General features: G+C 34.9%; 1 protein-coding gene across 1 annotated transcript; it reads left to right on the forward strand.

Moving 5' to 3' along the window:
- Positions 1-999: 999 nt before the first annotated feature.
- On the forward strand, positions 1,000-22,937 carry LOC149070193 (sarcalumenin-like). The gene is made up of 6 exons (XM_089249537.1): positions 1,000-1,263; positions 4,095-4,376; positions 9,554-9,670; positions 13,870-14,042; positions 15,797-15,988; positions 18,378-22,937. Exons 1-6 carry the CDS (start codon positions 1,215-1,217, stop codon positions 19,044-19,046), a joined length of 1,482 nt encoding a protein of 493 aa, XP_089105663.1. The 5' UTR covers positions 1,000-1,214; the 3' UTR covers positions 19,047-22,937.
- The last annotated feature ends 456 nt before the right edge of the window (positions 22,938-23,393 follow it).

The following is a 23,393-nucleotide window of genomic DNA, read 5'->3' on the forward strand; positions in this document are numbered from 1 at the left end:
TCCGGGGAGGGGGGGGGGGGTTACCCATCGTTTCCTAAACTTGGAAATAAAGGACGCATGCACGCATTACCCTTGGCAGTGTCACGTTTCGCAAATGTGAGCAGATCTTGCCCGTTAAAAAGTCTCACTCGTTATAGGCATTAAAAGTATTCAATTATTACACTTTGCTCATAGTTTGAAAAACTTGTGACAGATGGCAGCACTACACATTACAAGCATCACTCAGGAAAAAAACGTCACATTAGGTTTACAACACGTGCACGCACACTCCAATATGTACCATTTCGCTAGAAGTTCCGCGGAAGAATATAGACGAGGCATGTGTGGTTTAGTAGTAGTGAATATATGCTGCCGTTGGGGTGGTCGAGTGGTCATAGCGACGGACTCACATCGCTGGAAACCGGATATGAACTTCCGCGGATTGTGCCACTTCACCTCGCCATAGTCAGCTGAAGTGGTTTTCTGTGGTTCCCAACTTCGTGAGCCGATCTCCCCGTTAAAAAAGTCTCACCACAGAGAGCAACAGGTCTATAACGGTACAATTATTTAGTAATCACACTTCCTCCTAGTTAGAAAAATATGTGGCAGATAGCAGCACAATGCACGCAACAAACATCGCACTGTGACAGATGAGGACGCATGCACACATTAACCTTGGCAGAGTCACGGTTCGCAAATGTGAGCATTTGATGAACAAACTTCACGTTAGGTTCACATCACATACACGCGCAGCTTCCAGCATGTCCCAGTTCTTCTCTGCCCACCTGCTTATGTCTCTTCATTGAAACAGAGTGGCTGGCCATGATCTGGTTAGGAGTAGGAGGAGGTAACCCTAGCTGTGTGAAACTAAACTCACGTTAACTTTCTTGTGAGAATTTCGGCAATTTCATCTCCGTCGTGATTCGACATTTTGTTTCCATGAGAAATGGTGTTCGGTATCATTTGAATGTGCGATACCTACAGGAACTGCGACGGCCTTGATCAACATCGTTGTTTCTTACCCTCTGTTTGTTTACTTTTCGTACCGCCGATATTCATTGCCTACATGGACCTGAAACTAATGTAAAGTTTAGGAAAACGCCATTTATACATTATTAATTTAGTCAGACATGTCAATTGATACGTCATTTTAATGAATTTCTCTCTATTTCATTAATTATTAATTCAAGATCCTTCTCAGTCATTAATGACAAAAACTACTCAAGTCGCGAATCATGTTCGTCGTCTTGGTGCTTTTCTTCATACTGGCTGCAGTCGAAGGCCGTGAGTAGATCTTGGCATATTAATGCATATTGCAGTCGAATCCCGTTTTAACGAATACCGTTATAGCGAAATCTCGTTTTAACGAACACTTTTCTGATCCCTCAGCTAAATTTACATAGGAGCAATGCAAAAATCTGGAATTCCTTTATAAAGAAGTGATTTCTCCGGTCCCTTGGAGTTCGTTATGACGGGATTCTACTGTACTATTCTCATGCCTAGGGCTTGACTTGGGCTGTTGAGAAGTACAGACGATTTTCTCGTTATAACGAATACCGTTACAGCCAAAATCTCGTTTTAACGAAAACTTTTCTAATTCGCCTTCCCCAAAAAAGTTTACATAGGAACAATGTAAAAATCTGGAATTCCTATATAACGAAAATTCGTTATTACGAAGTGATTTCTCTGGTCTCCTGGAGTTCGTTATAATGGAACTCGTGGGAAAAATTGAAATTTCTTAATGTTTGTGGGTAATTTGAGAGATCATCAAACAAAAAAAATTAAATTAATAAACGCACTGCAATACTTCTCAAGTGCAAAAATACTTAACTATGTATTCCACATTATCTATGTTTATTAGTGATCAAATATTTGCTGTTTAAATTTGACTCTCGAAAGTTATTTGTGAAAAACTCTGGCGAATATGTCACTTGCCCATGCTGACATCAGCCCAAGCTTTGCTTCTTATTAACATAAATTTATAGGCTAAATATTTTAAAGGGCCTCAAAATTTGATCTCTGCTCAGGGCTACAAAATGTCTTTGCGTAGCCTTACGTGCAATGTTGTCTTGACGCATGAGTCTCACCCCGAGCATGGCTCAAACAACAAAAATGAAAATGGATTGAAATTTACGAGAATTTGCCAGTTAGGACCTCAGAAAAATCACTTCGGCCCGGAGGCCCATGATGCTTTTAAGGCTGGTTGTCCACTGGAAGCTACTACGAGCGAAAGCACGTTTCGGAACTACTATAGTAGTCATAGGCATACACGCAACTTGTTCCACCACTTGTTTTTATTCCTAGTGGCCTCCAGTTGATGATCGCCTAAGACCTGTTTATGGAATTACTTGGCCCTTGTAAATGAGCATTTAGACTGAAGACCTGCTAACACAAATTAAGTGATTAAATAGTTAACTAAATTTTTAGTTGTCAAATGACTAAAATTTGTCCCAATATAAGTAATCATTTAGTGAATGTTCATTGGATAATACAAGGCCATGCCCACTGGCATATCATAGGCGGAGATAGACTTGGAGGTCTTGGGGGGGGGGGCAAGATGATGATAATGTCAATTCATATATACATATATACATTAGATCAGTCGACTCCACCTTTGACACTGGGGGGGGGGGCAATGCCCTCCCCTGTATCTCCGCCCATGTGGCATATGCTTTATGCATACTAAAAAGACTTGGACCAGACATGAGCCAGGCTCTATCTCTTGGGGATATAAGCCTTTTGCCCTGAATACTAAATAGACTAGATCCTGTTCTACTTAGCTACTAAATCACTTATCAACTTAACCCATGTGAACAGGCCTTTATGTCGACACAGATTTTGAAGGACTGCACAGCTTACTAAATGTAGTTAACTACAGTGGATCCCGCTTATAAAATTTTTCAAACAACCACTATGAAAAAATGTAAGAAGAAAAATGCTTTGAATGGAAAATCTCAGTGAGTGTTAGTGATAGTTGGGATCATAAAAATGAGTTGTACTAAGCAGGAAAATGTTATAAGTGAGAATTTTACTAACAGGATCCACCATATTAAATTACTTTACCTGTGTAAAAAGGCTTTTAGGGCTTTTTGATTCCGTAAAATATATTGCAGGACTTAAAAATTAAAGAAATATTTAGGCGCCAGCCAAATTTCTTAGGAGCCATGCATGGTTTTTTAGTCAAGCAAAACTGTCTTGAACAAAGTTTTTTAGGACTTTTCTGAGACTTAATAATTCTTCCCACCATTGGAAGATGTAATGCGATGAATCTGAGAATTTTGCGCCATCCTTAGACTAATTTAGCAATCACATATAGAATATTTCAGATGCCAATACAGATTTTCTAGTCACCATGGTGACTTGACACTTTTTGTCAGATTTGTCATGTCCTGACCAAGCACTGCAACCATAGGGGCTGTGCATGCATAGTCAATGAACACAAAAAACTTATTTGAAGAAAACAAGTCCATAGAATTGTAATTTAATTGTCCACCAAAGCGACCATATTTGATTGAAACAAAATTTGACATTCAGTTAATTTTTGGAAAATATCACTGATTTTCCCCAAATATAGCCTATTCATGACCGGCAGTATACCAAATTAAGTGCGACCAAGAGAGTGACTTAGAGATAGACATATTTGCAGGCATCGGGGAGGAGATAAGCAGGCTTTGCTGACCAATGGAAAATGGCAGCAAATTTGATCAAAAAAGCTAGACTGAAACGGGAGAAGGGCAGTTTTTTGTAGCCCCGCAGGTGGCGAAACCATAAATTCATCTCTGATGCCAGGCACTAAAAACAAGAATGTCTTGTCAACGTAGCTCATAACCAGTGATGACTTACAACACACATAAAAAGTTTTCAGTTCTAAATACAGTCCCCTGCTCAATTTCATAAACCTTCAATTTAAAACGAACATATTTTTATGAACTGTTCTTATCTTTCTAAATAATATGTCATTTCTTTGAACATCTTTCCTATTGCGATTTTACCAAATAAGTTTTCAAGTCTGTTGTAATTCGTAAAAACAAATGTAGTAGTAGTTCGTTGCATTTGTAGTTTGTTAATTGATTTTAGACAAAGTCTTTCCTTGTAAATGATTTCTCTTCACCTAGATGCACAGAAAACAGCCATAATTACAGCACCAACAAGCTCGAAGGGCAATGATGATCATTTTGGCAAGCGAAACACGGATCACATAGCAAACATTCTGCTCTCTGGTTCCAACAAAACCGGAAAATTTTCTCATGCTAGTCATTGGTTCAGTTACAAGGAGAAGACTAACGAAGTGGTGGTGAAAGAAGCATTAGAAGAATTGGTTCGCATCTACAACTCTGACATAAAACCCTTAGAAGATGCCTATAACTTCAGAGAAATTAGTAATCTGGCGCTCAGTGGTATGTGTGCCTTTCATACATGAGTTTCCACGTATTAGAAAAATATGTATTCTCTGTGAACTCTCACACTTCAGTGTTATTCGAGTTAATCCAACTCTCTCGTTGTTCCTTGGTCTTAAGCAGATGCAGGCTTTTCAAAGGAGGAGTAGGAAGATTCGGTGTGGAGTTGTGTATAGCATAGCTGCCAAGTCTCCCAAATTTCTACTCCATCTCGCTGATTACCGAAAAATTCTTATATTCTTGAATTTAGACCATGGTTGTAAAAAATCCCTACTTTTTTGGGGGAAAATTATTCCCAAAGAATTTACCTGCTGAAAAAAAAAGCCATTGTTTTCGTTTTTAATCTCCAAAATGACCTGACAAGTGTAATGTAAAAATTGCCGCCATTTGTCTAATCTAGAGATGTGAAGTGAGAATATTCTTGGAGAACGAGAATATTCTCTTGGATTTAAAAATTGGAGAATAATCGAGAATATTCATTTTTCTTTTAACTAATTTAAATTTTTTTACTAATTTTGAAATATAAATCTGTTTTCATTGCCTGAAACATTTACAACAAAACAATTTTTGGTATAATCACCCTCAATGACAACTTTTAGTTCGAGAATATTCTCCAGGTCATGATGAGAGGTTTTAAAAGTTTGGTTATAAAGATTTTAGAAACCTTTAGATTAAAACCTTGAAAAATTATTTTAAAATTGGATAAATTTTCAGAAATAAATTCAAAACAAAAGAAATTATACCAAAGTTTATTGTTAAAGGAAGCTATTCTTATATAATCACCTTCATTCTAAGAAGATACAGAATTGTTGTTTTCTTCAATGTACATACACTTAAATTCTGTATCACTCACATTTCTTTAAAAGTTGTGCAATTCAGCCCTGTTGGTTTAATTTTCTTGCTTTTAAACTTTAATATTGTGGTCTACAAACTTCAATATTCCCATCTTCTTGACGGGAAGAGAGATGGAGACAGAGAATATTCTTTTAAAGGACTACTATTATAAATTACTAGAGAATATTCTTATCAAAAATAATAATTATTCTCAAGTTATTTACCAATATTATTTATTATAATACATGTTATTACATATATTCTTGATAATACTCTGGAAAGATTTCTCTGTAACTGAAGAATATTCTCATCGAGCAGAATATTCTCTGGAAGGAGTATTATTAATAACTTCAGAATAATTCTTATTATTTTCTATAAGAATATTCCCCAGTAATTTATGAAAGTAGTCCTTCCAGAGAATATTCTCAAGGATATTATATGTAACTATATTATAAATAACAGGCTGAGAATATTCTCATCAAGAACTTATAAGAATATTTTCAAGTTATTTATAATATTAGTCCTACCAGAGAATATTCTCATCAAGATTGGTGACTTGGCACTAATTGGATAGCATACAAGATGTCACATTTTTGCACAGTGGAAAAATCCCTATAATTTTATTTGAGAAAAATCTCTACAATTTTACTTTTATTAATGAAAAATCTCTACATAGTTTTTAAAAATCCCTTTAATATTTTTATACTGAATTTGGATTAGGGCAAAAACTTTCCTATTTCTCATTCTCCAAAGTTGGTAGCTATAATAGTTGGCAGCGGTATAATATAAAAAAAATAATGTGTAATTATTTTTCACTGAACAGCGGGGGGAATTGCCCCTCTCTGTATCCTCGTAAATCCTGGGCTCTTGCCAGCCATATACAATTTTTCATGGTATGTGAATAAAATTTTTAAGAATTCTATTCTATAGTTTTTGATATTGGATTCACTATGATCATGAAATATGATCATGTGCATCAGGACTTCATTCACAAGATGCTCTTTTGAGTGATGATATTCGTGTTAACCTTGCATATGCATCTCACAAGTATATTGCCAGTCATGGTTAAATTATTTTTTTTTAAAAAGGAAACTTTTCAGTATTGCATAATATTAAATGTATAAGATTTATGCAATAATAGTTTTTAAATCACCACTCTAGTTTTCTTACCCATCATGCACTTTGCCAACAGAATGCATTTATGACTGACCTTCACCTGATCACATGCTTCGATAGATTGAAGCTTAGTTCTATCTTTATATTCAAAAGGAAGGTCAAGATCAGGGGTGTAATCAGAATTAGGAATGGAACAAATAGTGATTTAGCCGCATACCAAATATTTTGACAAAATACAAAATGTTTGGTGGCCGAATATCAATTTTCTTAAAATTCATCACAATTATAAATAAAATTTGCATTTTTAATTGGAAATTATTGGTAATTTCAAGGGATTGATATGAAATTTTAATTACACAATTTATTATTTAAAGAAATACTAAAAAACTGGTGACTGAAAGATTTTTATTGCCATGATACGAATCGAATTTAATGATGGTACAGTGATACTTTTGCTAACAAAGATGATTCGTTATGAAATCACGTTCATTAGCTGAAACATGATTTCCCATAGGTTTCTATGGAAAATCGTTTGATTCATTTCAGCTTCTGTCCAAAATTTAAAGATAAGTTTTTTAAAACAACAAGGAATGCTATAAAAAGACAAACACTGACTAAAGGTTAAAATTAACGGCTTCAAAATTGAATGAATGAGAATCTACAGGGAGATGATAGATGCCGAAGATCTTTTTTATCTTCCAGTATGTACACAACAAACACCAGCTTTAGCCTACTATGAAGCTCGTGTTGGCACAACCCAGTCAAATTCATAGGTGTTCCCATCCATTTGTGATTTGGTCAGCTCATTTCTGTGTCTGATACATGCAGATGGAAAAGATACTCTCTTAGAATGTCCAGACTGTTCAGCTTGATGCTAAGAGTTGCACAGAAAGAACTCATACTCTGAAAACATAGGTTACCTTTTTTTCAATGCATTTTTTATTTTGGGTGAATCTTTGTATATGAAATGGTTGAAAGAATTTCAGAAAGAGAAGTGTAGGTTCATCTGAAAAAGGATTCCGAGGTTGCCATGAGTTAATCAGGTCCTAGTGACAGTAATTCTGATGATGATTGGTGTGAAAATTCAGTTCACAATGTATAGCTTCTACCGCCCCCCTGTAACATTTCATCGCCCCTCCCACCAGGGGGCGTTAACGCCCACGTTGGGAATCACTGCTCTAGAGCATAGTTTCCCAACCTTTTTTGGCTCATCGCCCCCTTCAGAAATTTTTTCTCCCTTTGCCCCCAATGCAATCTAACCCATGGGATCCTATGTTATACCCATAACTTCTATTGCCCCCCCCCAGAACATTCCATCCCCCCCGGGGGGGGGGGTGTTAACGAGCACATTGGAAACCACTGCTCTAGAGCATTGGTTCTCAAATGTCGATGGGGGGGGGGGGTTGTGGAATTATAAAATAAATTATTGCTAAGTTGAAAATATATATATATATATATTATATTATTTAAAAAGAAGAATTTCAATTAAATTTACACTCAAAAGCACAGCTACAATGTTGATAGATTGCAGTGGTTGTATTACAATATTGTTATTATTTGACAAAAATCGTACTTGTAGCAACAGTTCTTGATAGGGGTATGAAATATTGTTTTAGTTCTTTTGCAGTCCAGCAGATTGCAAAGCTATCACTTCACATTTACTAGTACCAGATAAAATGTCCTCCACTGTTTGAGAACATTCTTGATGATAGAGGGCTGCAGTCTGTGCTGCTATAAATGGGAGTCCATAGCAGACACAAAGTTTTCCGGAGGTGCATGAAAAGTATTTTTAAACCGCTTCTCTAGAGCGCTGTACCACTTAAGTTCGACTCATAGTTGTATGGTGATTTGTGCTTTCTTAGTTTTGTTCTATTACTCTCCCCCCCCCCCCATCCACCCCTAATGTATAGACCATGAGTTTTTATGCAGACACATGTTCTGCAATGCATCAATTTGTTTGAAATTCTTTGGAGGAATGTTTGCCAGGCGCATGCACAGTTAAGTAGTAATCTGTAGTTCCCACCTTAGAGGTGTGAATACGAGCTGATCTCCCCATTGAAAAGTCTTGCCAAAGAAAGCAACAGATATTCAATCATTACTTTACTTCAAATTTTAAATAAAGATGGCAGCACTAAAAATTCACACTCATAATTAGATACATATCTAGACTGTACAGTACGCATACACGTGCGTGCACACACACACACACACACACAGTGCAACTCATTATGTAGTGAATTGTCCATGTTTATTGACCACAGTTATGCTTGGTTTGAAGGGAAAAAAACAAGTTAAAGTACATGCAATAATCAGTTTTACTAGGATTATCAGATTCAAAAACTGAGAAAGGAGGATGCCTGCATGTGCTGCACTCTTAATGATGTTATTTACCCCAATTTCGACAATAGATGATGCCACTATTTTGATCAATAAAACTGGCCACAACAATAATTTTTTCCAACTTTAAAACAGAACTGCTAAAAAAAGCAGAAACAGAAAAAATTCTGGAAATTTCGACGGGTATTGATGAATGCAGGGGAATGTGGGAAAAAAAACAGCACAAAAATACTCATATCAATGAATAAATATATGTTTCTAAGTGGGGGGAAAAAATTCCCCAGAAAATAATTTCAGAAACCTGAAGAGGAGGACAAAAGGGCAAATTTTCCAAAACTTATGATGCTTGAAATAACATAAAAAAGGAGGACGGTTTACCCTAAAACACCCTAGGTTTTACAAACCTTCAATTCAAAAACCACACATTTTTAATAAACAAATTTTTTAGTCCCAAACCATACTATTCCTTTAAACATCTTACCCATTTACATACTTTTTATTTTACCAACTTCTTTTTCAAACTCCCTATGAGTTCATAAAAATGAGCATCCACCTGTAGTAGTTTTCATAAAAGTTTCATCATCAAAGAATTTTACTTGTGAACTCATATATTTTAGTGAAGAAATGGAAATGGTTCTACTGGCAATTTTTAGCTACCATGACATGAAGCTTAAGCAGTTTGGTCACATTTGCAAGCATTGGCATGTGCAATATGATTTACATAGGAAACAACCTCTAGCGATGAATCATGGAAATTGTTATTTTTGCTCCCATCATTTCATAGTTTTTTGGATGCATAACATGTCTTGTTTGCACACATTCTATCTAAAAAGTGTTATCATGCTTTATAACTAATTGTTGGTTTTTTTTATATTTTTCATTTCCTATAGATAGTGAGTTTTTTGCCTTGCCTAGAATTCTATTCATTGGGCCATGGAGTACAGGGAAGTCATCTCTTATCAACTATGTGATGGGTTTGGAGAACACCTCTTTTGCTCTACCTGCTGGTATAGTTTGTGCACTCATATTATAATATTGCAACTATTATTGGACTTACGCTATAAGCATACAAAATTTGGTCCATTTATATTTTTTGAGCAAGCTCAATTACCAGATTTTTAGGGTTATTGGTGGTACTTTTCATGAATTGGTTTTTAAAAAAAGGATGCCGTATAATAATATACAAAATGATTGTACGTACTCAATGATGACAACATACTTTGTATGTTGAAAATGAATAAATTTGATTTGATTTGTGTCTACAAATTACAGTGGATGTTTGATTTACGAGCATAATTCATTCCATAAATATGCTGGTAATCTAAAATACTTATCTATCAAATCAAACTTCCCCACAAGAAATAACAGAAACTCAAATGATTTATTCTATGATCATCTCCCACAGGCCAATCACAATGTTTTTTTTCAAAAAATGATTTTATATTATTTTTATTTTACTTTATATTTTATATAAAAGGCACATGGATTTTTTGAAATGATACAAGAGTGTAAATCGCTGCTTGCATTAGCACACAACAGGGTGAGACAGTCTTTCACAGGCTGGTGCTATGAATGACACTCTTGTGGTCAGCAATATCTTAATGGGCCCATCCATGAGGCATATGGGAAGGAGCCCCCAAGTCAAACAAGGGCCCTAAATTATTGAAGGTTGTTATTGATTTCAAATTTGAAAATACCATATATATATTTAATTTGGTCTTCCATTAAAATAATAAAAGTAGTCCCAAAAAATGCTTAGGTCCTGGCCCTTGAACTCATTAAGACAGTTGTAATCATGTGACGCTTGTCAGACATCTCTCATAAGCATAAGTTTCTTATAGGCAGGGTTGTAAAAAACCCTGGTTTTTTATTTTTAAAAAAAACCCAGCCTCGGCAGATTTTTCCAGAAGACCCTTGTTTTTTGAGTAACAAATCCGGGTTTTTTTGGGCAAAATTGAATTTCTTTTTTCCACAACCTCAAAATATCTAATTTAAACATGTATGTACATCTTTTATGTGTACATCTTACATTATGTCTAAATATACATTTTTGGTGCATGTTAAACTATGGAATTGATCAATAAAATTGACCATACAATAAGGGAATAATTGTTCACACATAAACACACCCACTTCTGCATTATTATATCTGAACCTTTTGTTGTATGCAGAACTGCAGCAAGAAAAGTTTTTGTGGGAAAATAAATGAATTTGGATAATAAAAATTCTGAAAAATCAGGATGGTGTCCAAATTTTTTTTCTTCAAATTTTTCAAACACTGCGGAAAATGTATTCAAAAGTGTTCAAAAATAAAGCCTTTAGCTATGTAACCAGAACCATTAAGTTTTTCTTTTTTTTAATCAAACCAGAACTTTCAGGAGTTAAAGTTACATGCTTCTCTTTTTCTCAAATTCCTCTTTGTTGAAGAATATCCCTGCTGCATTAAATTAAATTCTAAAATATTTTTAAAAGAGCAGTAATATTCAAAAAATGATCTGATTAAAAGGAGATAGCAGTCATTCTGAGGATTCATTACTCTGGAGGTGTTTTCCACTTGTCCAAATTAGCCATTTTTGGGAGCTTAAAACTACAGAATGATGTGAATTATCATTAAATACAAATGTCAATAACATTATTGTATGTTAATATCACTTTAAAGACAACCTGCCATGTATAGCAACAGAATGCCTTTATCTCTGCTGACAATTTTAACAGGCTAATTTTCGGGGGGGGGGGGGAGGGGGACTTATATTATGAGCATCTTGAAAAATTAAGCTAAGGCTTATTTTCTGGTTAGGTCTTATTTTCAGAGGAAAGCTATACATTTTGTTCTATTTCACTTGAAGGTGTGTTTGTTACCAATGTTCAATTCAAGAATCCCACAAAGCTATTTTCTTTTTGTTATGAGATACTTATTTTTGTCTCTTGATATTTCAGTTATGAAAGTTTAATGTGCCTGTATAATACTTATTTATTCATCCTATATTGTTTGCCCAAGGCCTATACAAGAGGATGCGGTAGATTTGTACACATACACTATGAAACATTTGACAAGAAATCTGAGATCGTGGGGGGAGTTAACAATAGTAGAGGGGAGCTTGTTCCATTCACCTATGGTATTGGGAAAGAAACTGAATTTAAAACATTCTGTAGAGGCAAAAATAGGTTTTAATTTTTTAGGGTAGTCAAGTCTATTGGAAACATAGGAAGGCTTAGTCAGGATACTGGACGTATCGAAATTTAAATGATCATGAATAATCTTGTAAAGCATGGCTAAGTGGGAGATAAGTCGGTGAGTAGCAATTGGGCTGACATTAAGTTCGAGTTTAAGATTAGAAACTGAACTAAAAGATGACCAGAAGTCGTGAATAAAGTGGGCGGATTTATTTTAGATAGATTCAAGTTTGTCTATGTTATTAGAGGTGTGGGGGTTCCATACCTCAGCTACATAAGAAAGAACGGGAGAAATATAAGTTTGGTAGCAGAGAAGTTGGACGTCACGAGTAGAATGTTTGAGGTTGCAGCGAAAGAAAAAAAGTTTGTTGAGACATTTTTTGGTAGACATAATCGATATGATTATTCCAACAGAGATCAGTCAACTCCCAGATATTTCAATTGAGAAACGTGGGATATGGTTACATTATTGATCGAGTATGAGAATTCGAGGGGAAGAGTTTTACGAGTAGCTCTCACAAAAACTGTTTTAGATAGGTTGATAGGCATATGACAAAATGAACACCAATCTGAGATGGAAATAAGATTACATTGGAGAGTTTCTTTATCAGATTTGTGATTAATTGCGCAGTAGATTACACAGTCATCAGCAAAAAGTCTAGTAATGCAGTTGAGAGTTTCAGGGAGATTGTTTATACTTATTAAAAACAGTAAAGGCGAGAGAACCGCTCCTTGAAGAGTACCTGAATTTACAGTGGCAAAAGGCGAATAATGATCTTACTGTTCTCTTCACAATATGTAATCTGAAATTTACAATAGCAACAAACTGAACAACAATATCAGTCTTTGATGATCTTTTTTTTATGAATATAATTTCCACCCATCTATGTGATAATAAATATGTTTGTCTCCACTGCCAATTAACACTAGAAAGACGGAAGAGGATCATTATGACCCTGCACGCTGTTCAAGCTTACATATCTGTGCTAAGAATAAACCGAACCACCTGAAATATGTCGACTTTTCCTGAATTAGCATGTTCTTATTGTATACCAAAGTTTTTTTCGTTATCTTTTTTAACAACGAAGATACGAGTGGATAATACCTAGAAAGACGGAAGGGGGTCATTTTGACCCTTCCTTATATTCCCTGGTGCATCAATTGGTACAAAATCGAACGCCATTGAGAAATAAGAAACGTAAAATCGTGAGAAATGATACCTTGTCGAAAAAAAGACCCTAGAAATAGTTGCCTATAATACCAAAACTAAATATGTGGAGTCGACATCATGGATCAAATGTTGCGATTATACAAGACAAAGACTGGAAGTCATCGCTGGACAATGCATGTATTTTCTAACATTTTGGATGTCAGCGATAAATGCTTGGATTTTCTACAAAGAAGTCACAAGAAAAAAATCACTCAGAGAACTTACATATTGCAGAACTCTGTGAAGAACTATGTGAAGAACTCCGTGCTGAGTATTTCAACTTGAAAACTACTATTCAAAATGTGATAAGATGCAAAACACCTATTGATGGAGACAAAAAATGACAGAAATGCCAAGTGAGAAGGAACTGCACACTCAATAAAACACTTCAATCTTGTACGCAATGCAAAAAACTAGTGTGCGGCAAATGTGTATCGAGAGAGGTGATTTGTACAGAATGCTTTAAATGTTAGATAAAAACCAAATATATTAACAGGCCAGTGGTTTCACCCTTTGTTTTTTGTGTTATAACTCTATTTATGCTTTAAAAATGATATACCGATTTGAAACATTAACGTATCCGAAAATTGTAAAAAAAAAACTATGGGGGGGGGGGGTCATTTTGACCCCATTCCGTCTTTCTAGGTATACTTTTGCGATCTTTCTTTCTAGTGTTAACACGCTTCAGATTTTTTGAATGTGCATATGATTACAATTTATGTTTTTTATTTTAAGTTAATTTCATATTGCATGTTGCTTGTTTCCATGGGTCACATTTTTTAAAAATTTGTATTGTTCTTTCTTGGTCTTGTTCTCATGCAGGAGCACAGCCAACGACATCAGATTTTGTTGTTTTGACACATGGAGATGATTACAGAATTATTGATGGATCTGTTCTAGTTATAGATAGCAAGTATACATCATTAGCCAAATTCGGGAGTAAATTTTTAGACAAGCTAGAGAATGTTCAAATTCCTAGTGATATTTTGAAAAAGGTGATTTTAGCCGATATTCATTTTCAATCGACTTTTTGTTATAAAGTTTAATTTTGAATACTAATGATTAGATATGCTTGAATAACCAATGATCACATGAATTTTTTTTTTGGGAGGGGGCATATTTTTTTGCCACTAGTAAGTGATAACAAGTATGAATTTCACTGATCAAATTATAATTATGTTATTTCTGTGAAACTTCTGTGGGAAAATAAAACTCAGTTTTACAAAGGAGACATGTGACAGTTGGTAAATCAAACCGCCATTTTTCAAAATTGAAGAAAAGCTATGTTCAGGTTTCACATTTTGTCGCCTCAATGCTACAAGCTGATAAATCAAAATTTTTTACTTTTGAGTAATACAAAAAAATGTCATGTTTTAGCATGCACTTTGATATGTTACAACCAGGCAATCTGTAACACAAGTCAAGCTAAGTTATTCTTTCTTTTCTATGTAATATAATGTTAAATATACACTTCATTCAATGTTTAAATGCAATGTGTTTTTTTGGAAACATCCAAAATCAAGCTATCTAGTTGTCCACCACACCACAGTGGTGGTTGGCTGAAGGTGATTTTCTGTGGTTTTCCCGCTTCAAGGCATGAATGCGAGCCAGTCTTCCTTTTGAAAAGTCTCTCCGCAGAAAGCAGGCAGACCTACAACACGATACTGACATAGCAAGAAAATTTGAGCATTTCCATCTTTACTTCAGAAAATAAAAGACAGATGGCAACATGAACACGAAATGCAACTCGACAACATAAATACATTGGGGCCACACATACACTCAGAAGACACATTCTGGCATGTGTCAATTCATTAGAAATTCTGTAGAGGAATGTAGGAGGGGTATGTACAGTTAAGTAGTAGTTGTAGTATTGAGACAACGATTCATTATTACAACTGCCAGGAAAAAAATAATTGACATTGCATTAGTCATTTCTAATTTGTAAAATAGTCTGCATCAGGAACAACATATCCAGCTGAGCCTGGTATAGAAGTGCCTTGCGATTTTACACTAATTCATCACAACACTGTTATTGAATTGTGAAAACATTAAATTGCTAGACAATCTTTTACATTTATGGTCAAAATCATTTATGGCAATGTTTTTCTTGTCAATCATTGTTATATATGAGCATCACTGTATTTCTATCTGACATTTTCATGCACGTGCCGTCCAAAAAATTTTAGTATCATACTGTGAGGCAGCACTACACTTCCATTATAAACAGGGAGAACAGGATACAGTATAGCAAAATACTGTTGCTTCTCTGCCTCTGTTGGTTCATTCTTTTGCATCGGTTTGTTTTCAGGGCTCTCTCTGTAGGTATGAATTCAAAAGAGCTGCGCAATATGCTTCAAACAAGCATTATTCTGTTACCACCTATCCTTAACATTAGATGAAAAAAAGACATTAAATATGCATGTGAAGCATTTTCTTTCGTGTATTTTTTTTTAATAAAAAAAAGAAATAATAAAATTCATGGGATTAATTACTTTAATAGCATGAAATTGTTGTTTGTCCTTTGTTTAAAATATCAAATTACCAATTTAAACTTTCCCAAGGAAGTTCCCATTTTTGTGCCATTATAAGGAATAGACCTCTGTAAATAATGTCAAATTATCAGGCGATGATATCAAGAATCACACAGTTGCTTGCTGTAATTAATTTCCAATACCTTAATAGCTGGAAAAGGTTATGCTGGTTTTAATGAAATGTTTTTTTGTTGTTGTTTATTTTCACCCTGCAGGTCAACTTCATTGATACACCTGGAATCTTAGAAAATCGCAAGCAACAAGAAAGGGGATATCCATTTTCAAATGTATGTCATTGGTTTGTTGACCATTCAGATCTCGTTGTTCTGGTATTTGATCCCACGAAGATGGATATTGGTTCAGAATTAGAATCATTATTCAAGTTGCTTAGGCGTAACGAAAATAAGGTAATCTCAAATTAACAAAAATCTCAAGTGAACCTACATAATTATAATTATGTTGTTTCATGCAATATTAACATTTGAAAAACAAATACAGTGGAATCTTGTTTATAGGACCCCCTTGCTTATAGGCATCGCAGGGACACTGGGACCACAGTGCTGGTCAGTTGAAGTTGGTTTTCTGTGGTTCCCAACTTTAAGGCACTAATGTGAGCTGATCGATCTCTCAGTTAAAAAGTCTCACCACAGAGCAGCAGGCTTACAATGGTACAAATATTCAAGCATTACACGTCACTCACAATTTAAAATATAGATGGCTCTATATAAATATAGACTCACACTTCCAGCACAACTCAATCGGTAGTAAATTGCTCAGGGCAATAAACCAGAGTTGTGCTTGGTTTGAAGGAAAGAAAAAAAGCCAGCAAAGTACCACAACAAAAGAAAATTCTACAGGAAATGATCGAAAGAACTCACTGTGTGTGTGTATGTACCACATATGTCTTATGGGTACGTCTGTACCCACCAAATGCTTGCAATGGACTTTCTTTCCCTCTGGGGATAATACTGAAAACATAGGGTGAAAAAAAATAATTTTGAAAAGACAATTTAAACTATGAAAACATTTGAAACCCATTTCTTTGGGGCTTGCAACATCGACATATTCTCAGAAACGAGCAATAAACAAATTACTTAAGTGTCCACTCCAAATGGCCATCAGCCAGCTCACTGGCTATTTTTGTATATGTCAGCAATCACCCTAAAATTTATGGCTTTTGCAGTGACAATATGCAAGAAAAACTGTTGCAGCAACACATTTTCACTGCATACAAAAATTGTGAGCATTTGATGGATATCAATGACCTTTTTTTTTTTCTTAAAGATTCAGAGTTTGAGCCGAAGTGAAAACGTCAAATAACTGAGGTTTTGCTTCGAATAAATAATTATAACATTAAAATATATAGAAACCAATTGCAACCGAAGCCAAACATTGTATAAATGTGAAAGTCTTATAACTAAGCGACGTATAAACAAGGTTCCACACTGTATGTTGTTTCCATATTACTGTTATTTATGGATTGAGTTTGGGATAAGTGTGGAAGTGGATTTCTGGTTTTGCGACCCATGAGCTACACTAATTTAGCTGTCCCTTTCCTATTCTAATTTGATTGTCATGACCACCCATTCCCCCAAATTTGTCACCCATCTGAAGCTGCCACCCTGGGCTGTAACCCAGTTATTACCCCTCTCCCTTCTGTAAATATGCCTCTGGAAAGTTATTTAAACTCTCAACAGTTTTACTGGTTTCAGGACCAGAGTTGATCACAATTATCCATGACAATGACTCCAAGATGAACAACAGAACATCAAAGAAGCAACATTCGATGTACCATGATGTTTTAAAATATCCCCTGTGTGTTTTCAAGACGGACGTACACATTTTATGTTGTTCCCTTCCGCTGCAGGATAGCACTGGTGTTTTATTTGTAGGACATTGGGATTGTGAATTTCTAGTTGCATCCATCCTTCGATAAGGTTTGAAATGGCATAAGTGATGGGGACCTGGGTGCATCTTTTCCCTTCAAGTTAACTTCTAGGTGCAGGTACAAAATTTTGTGTGCAAAAACATGACTCTGCGCCCGTCTTCACAATCAAAAATAAGCATAAGTTAACTCTGTACCCCTGTGATCTTCTATACCAATGTTATATTTTTTTCCATTGGACAGAAATTCTTCAGACATTTGCTGTTCTCTGCTTGATGATTTGTATAATTCGAAAATGAATTCAACCTTTGGAGGGATTTCACCCCTATGGTTTCAGTGTTTTAGAGTTTTCTTTTAACTCATTTCATTTTTTGATACTCCTTTGAGAATTTTATTGTGTTTTTTTGCGCAGGCCTTAGGGTGGCCCTGAAAAAGATATGTACTATACATAGGGTTCAATCAAAATATTCAGAAAGCAGGCACTGTGTATCCATTGGGGACATGTCCTGTGCATTGCACTGGCGTACCATGTTTTAAAATTCATAGTGAAAGACTATTGACCTTGTTATTTTTTAGTTGAAATTTTTTTTTCTGAGATTTTCCTGGTTTTTTTTTTTTCCAATTTATATTTTCATTTACAGTAGACTCTCGATAATCTGGCCTTGCACTAATCCGGCCTGTCAAACAACCCAGCTTTTTTAGGCAAGTTTTCTTTGACCATAAAAGAGAAAAATATGTTACTGCATGTCTGTGAGCAAAAGTTTGTTATTCAAATGGACTTTTTCAATACCTTCCAGTAATCAGGCACATCCTGGTTTGATATGTGCTGGATTAGCAAGAGTTTACTGTAGTTTAATTTTGGCTGTTTCTTTAATTATGATTCATGTCCAATTTTTTTTACTTATTTCCAGGTACGAATAGTTTTAAACAAAGCTGATTCGGTAACGCCTCAAGAACTCCTTCGATTGTATGGATCTTTGTTTTGGAATTTATCTCCTCATATAAATGTCACTGATCCTCCAAGAGTGTATGTCGGTTCATTTTGGTCGAAGCGTTTATCATCAGTGTCTGAAGTTTTCCACAAAGTTTTTTTAGATGATGAAATATCTTTGCTGCATGACATAAAAGGATTGTCGTGCACCAAAGTACAAAATCGGATGGCTTTCTTGCGAAACTATGCCTTGAAAGTTCGCAATCATGCTCTTGTGGTCGATCAATATCTCCAAACATTCAATGAGCAGGGTTCATTTTTTGTGGGGAAAGAGACAGTTGCAGAGGATATCATCAGGGCACCCAATGCGTATGGAATATTCGACAAAGTCCTATCTCATGTTGATGTTTGTGAATTTGACTTGTACTCTCCTTCGCAATACCGCAAATTCTTTTCCATTCATGACGTTGATTCCTTTCAGCTGCTTTCGAAACAGTGTGGATTTCTCAGTCCTTGTCTGCTGGACTCTGTGAATAGTGCCATTTACGACTCCATTCCATCCCTGCTGCAAAGTTTCGAGTCAGCATCTGCTGAAGTTTGTTTTGCTTCAATAGAACAGCTGAGCAGCATGGCGAAACAGTTCTCTTAGCATTCTTGTTATAAGTAATAAATACAATATTATTGTGTTACTCGCATCTTCTAAAATAATTTCATATGGTTCTTCATTGCATGTGAATGGTTTTACAAAGGTTTTATTCGTAAATTCTTGTATTATAATTTTTTTTAAACAAAACTTTTGTGAAAGTGGCTTCTCTCATATGTGATATTTTTTAATGTTTTCAAAAACTCATGTTGATGATTTTTTTGTGGTGATAAGGTTTGTTTTTGAGTTTGGAAGTGCACTCTGCTTTTGCATTTGTAAATTCTAATCCAGTCGATACCACTGTAAGTTGAATAGATTAAATTATATCATCATTCATGCCAGAGTGTTTTTTTTTGTTTTTTTTTGCATTAATAGCTGTGAAATTGTTTAGTCAGCATTTATGAATTTGTTATTAGAGAATGCAAATAATTTTTGAGGAATGTCCCAGACGCTGCAGATTTTTATTTTCCTCTGACACCGATTGAATGTAATCTAACTACAGTCCTATGGCAATAAGGTACCTGGCTCCACTTGTGTCACATAACAAAAAAAACAGTTTTATTGTTCAGTTTTCACCATAAAATAATTAAAAACTACAGTAATCGCACCCATGACATTCTAAATACACATAAGGTTGAATAATTTTATGTATGCATTAGCAACTCGAAAAATAGATGACCACATCTGCTTGAGCACATATCACATAATATACCTAAGCAGGTAACCTTTAACCATTGGCACAACGCAGGTCACATTTGACATGTTATTGAGTCCTGCCAGCCCACTAAACTATGCTACACATATATTACCAAAGTGCTTGATGGACCATGTGTTGAAGACTTTTACAAAGCATAGATTTCCAACCAGTGTTCTGTGGAACTTCAGGGTTCCTACAGAGTTTTTTTTTTTTTGGTGTTCTGCAATATCAAAAGCTATGAAATTTGTCACTGGCCTTGTGATAAAAATATCTGTGTAGTAGAAATATTCACTTTATTTGAAATCTTCAGAATAGTCTTGAAATCATCGAGAGTTCTGTGGAAACGAAACATTAGAAACACGCCTCTTGTCTGAACCATAGTTTTACAACAGATGTTTTACCAGCGAGATAGTTTTCTATTAAGAAGCAAATCAATATATCTATATTGTAGAAATATTTATGTACATTCTGGTTCCGTGGATATATTCAATGCCCTTTGTGGGTTCCTCACAAACTAAAACATTTGAAACCTATTCTCTGAAGTACACATATCGTCACCCTGTAATGAAAACCTAGTACAGTTTTTTTCAAAAAATTACTTTTTGACAGTTTTAGAATGAGAACATTATATCTTGCTTATTACATCTTTTAAAAAAATCTGCAATGATCCGCTCTTTATGGAGAATAAAATGAACCTCTTTTTGTGTGTTATTCAATAGGACATCCCATTGTTTTGTTCTGCCTGAGAAGTTGAGGATTTTTAATGTACAAGGTTTTCATCTTAAGGTGACGATATGTTAAACACACTATTAAGCTTACTTTGAAGGCATGAGAAATAAATTCAAAAGGAAAGTATCAATAGCCAAATTTGTTAAAGCCAAGTTTTTTCCCCCTTCAGTTTACCGAGGACTTAGTGATCCAGGTAATGAAGGAAATGTAACTCTTCGCGTTAGTAGACATGCTGACATAAACCTAAAAAATTTTGTGATGGCAATTGACTAGAACATGGTTTATCTATAAAGAAAGCGATAGAAACCAGCATGCAGCAAGCAATTATAAATGTATTTCTTTCGAATAATTTAATATAATAAAAATCCAGTAATAGATATAATAGGAGATATATAATCAGTATTATATATATCAGGAGATGCAATAAGATCAAGATATGATAAGAAATCAGTTTTCTCAAATAAGTTTACCATGTGTGAAATTAATATAGCAATTTGAGTAATAGTACAGCAAAATGGGTATTGGATTGTATACTATGGATTAGTAAACGCAAATTTTTTTCCCTTCATTTTGGACCATTTTTTAAAAGTGACATGTCCAAATGTCATCTTGTTTCTATAGGACTGTATTTGCCTGTTCAGCCCAGTATTATTTTTGTTCCTATATTTATACATACAAAGTGTTTTTTAAACTGTTTAGAAAAAAAATGGAGGGGTTATATCACACCAATCAAAAACAAGCAATATTTACAATGAAACCTATGGTGACAATCCACTCAGAGTGTCAGAAAACTGAAACTTCTAAACACGTCCAACAAGTTCATGTCCTCACTTCTGACGACATTTTTTCTCTGTTGCAGCAGAGAAGAAAGTTGCTGAAGCAGCATTTTTCACTACACAGAGGGACGTGTAGTTTTTACATGATGGAGCCCCAGCACATTTTACCCCCTTCCCTCCCCCCACTGCCGACATATCTCAAATGCTGTTATCCCAGATGATGGATTGGAGGTTGTGGACCTGTTACGTGACCTCCTCACCAGACCTAAATCCACTGAATTTCTTCTTGTGGGGGCACATGAAAGCATTGGTGCAAGACACTTGTAGACTCTGTGGAACATCTCATCACAAGAAATCTCCTTGTTCCAACTGACAAGATCAATTCAAAATCAGAAGCATATGAGATGGTGCATCTTGCTTTCATTTCCTGATGTGGACTCTGCAATGGCATCCTTGAAGCTAACCTCACTTTCAGCATCTTATTTGAGTGTTTTGCTGATCTGCAAAGGATTGTGATTGTGCAACTTATGATTTCATTATGTCTTCCTTTTTTTTCACTGTTAAAGCTTCAATGTGGACAATGTACTTCACACTTCTCTGACACTCTGAGTAGATTGCGACTATATTGTGACTCTTGTTAGTATTTTTTGTCTTGATGGGTACTCTCATTCCTCCAATTCTTTCTGAACAGTTTATGAATACCCTGTATTTGTGCTATAAGATAAATATCATCACATTACAAAAGCAGCTCATTTACTCTAGATCTGTATATCATGTATTTTCCGTTCATGATTTTACCAAATACGATAAAAATTATCATTGTATTGATTGGGAAACATTCCATTCTAGAAAACAATTCATTTTATTCAGTTTGATAAGATTTACCTATTCAATTAATTCCACGTGGTTCCTACAATTATTGTGATATTAATTGTGAAAATATCTTTTATATATAAAAGTATATACATGCATGTTGAATTTACGTAGTCATTTTTTTTATATTATTTTTTAGCAGATAATATCCATGAAAATGTAATTCTTGCAATGAATTGACTATCCTGTCCTTAGCACAGTGATTCAGAACTCCCATACCCTAATGTTCACCCGCTATATTTTTATCTTAGCTGAAACTTTGACGAGTTACATACACCTTTCTTGCCCTAGCAACTATTTAAACATGACTCACTTTCCCTAGTAATTGCTTACATGTGAGGTCTGTTTCTCCAGTGATCTTTTACCTGTGCATATATTGCCCTTTAGCAGCCATTTTACCATGGTTCCTTTAAACTAACCATCATTAATGACTTAGCTAATCGATTTTGATTTAGTTAAACGGAAGCTAACCAATTGTTAGAGAATTATTCCTCAACTAATACAAACATTGGGGGTACTGTCTTGTTTAGTCAATGTTCATGTGATAGATAATGTGTTCCTTTTTCGATCATTATGCAGCAATTGTTCTTTTGTAAAATTTATTGTTCAATTCTACCTGTGTAATTGGTTGTTGAAATTGTGAGAACAATGATGGTATTGTTAATAGTGCATTTATCTCATGGTGCAAGATATAGAATTTCTCGGCTATTTATTAATTAGTTTAAGGGTTTATTGTTCTGAAAAAAAATTGTTATTTTATTGTTATTCAGTAATGCAAATGCTCATGTATTTTTATGTCTAATATATGCATATTTCACAGTCTCTGGAGAAATTATTTCATTTTGCATCACAAAAAAAAAAAAAAAAGATTATACCATTAACTAACCCTACTTTGTGAGTTTTAATTTTTTTTTCCTGGGGGGGGGGGAGAGATTGAGGTTAAGCCAAACATTATTTCAAAGAAATATCTCTGTGTCCCGAAAAAATTTGAGTATTTTTTTTTCGTCCCATATTTAGATTGTTAGAGAAATTATTAAAAATATCTCGCTCTAGTATTTGCCATTATCACACAAATTTGCATGTAGTGACTCAAAATCATTTTGTTTACTGCCGAAGGAGGGGGGGTCTCATGCAAACAACTATAGCACTTAAATATTGCCATTTAGGCCCCTTTCACATGGAGCGGATGCAGATCCGGAAGAAGTTTTAACAATTGGAATATACTGACCCTTTCAGACGAGCTGAAATTTCCCCGCTCTTAGGAAATGTTCATGCGAG

Source organism: Pholcus phalangioides, unplaced genomic scaffold (genome assembly GCF_987345545.1).
Source record: "Pholcus phalangioides strain wild (caught in Gottingen) unplaced genomic scaffold, Ppha-v1.0 ptg000022l_1, whole genome shotgun sequence".
In the NCBI taxonomy this organism is placed as follows: domain Eukaryota; kingdom Metazoa; phylum Arthropoda; class Arachnida; order Araneae; family Pholcidae; genus Pholcus; species Pholcus phalangioides.

Bases quoted from the DNA above. Each gene is read 5' to 3' on its own strand.
- LOC149070193 (XM_089249537.1), top strand. From the start codon at position 1,215: ATGTTCGTCGTCTTGGTGCTTTTCTTCATACTGGCTGCAGTCGAAGGC. The intron at 4,377-9,553 runs GTATGTGTGCCT...CATTTCCTATAG, and splicing joins TAGTAATCTGGCGCTCAGTG to ATAGTGAGTTTTTTGCCTTG. The intron at 15,989-18,377 runs GTAATCTCAAAT...ACTTATTTCCAG, and splicing joins TTAGGCGTAACGAAAATAAG to GTACGAATAGTTTTAAACAA.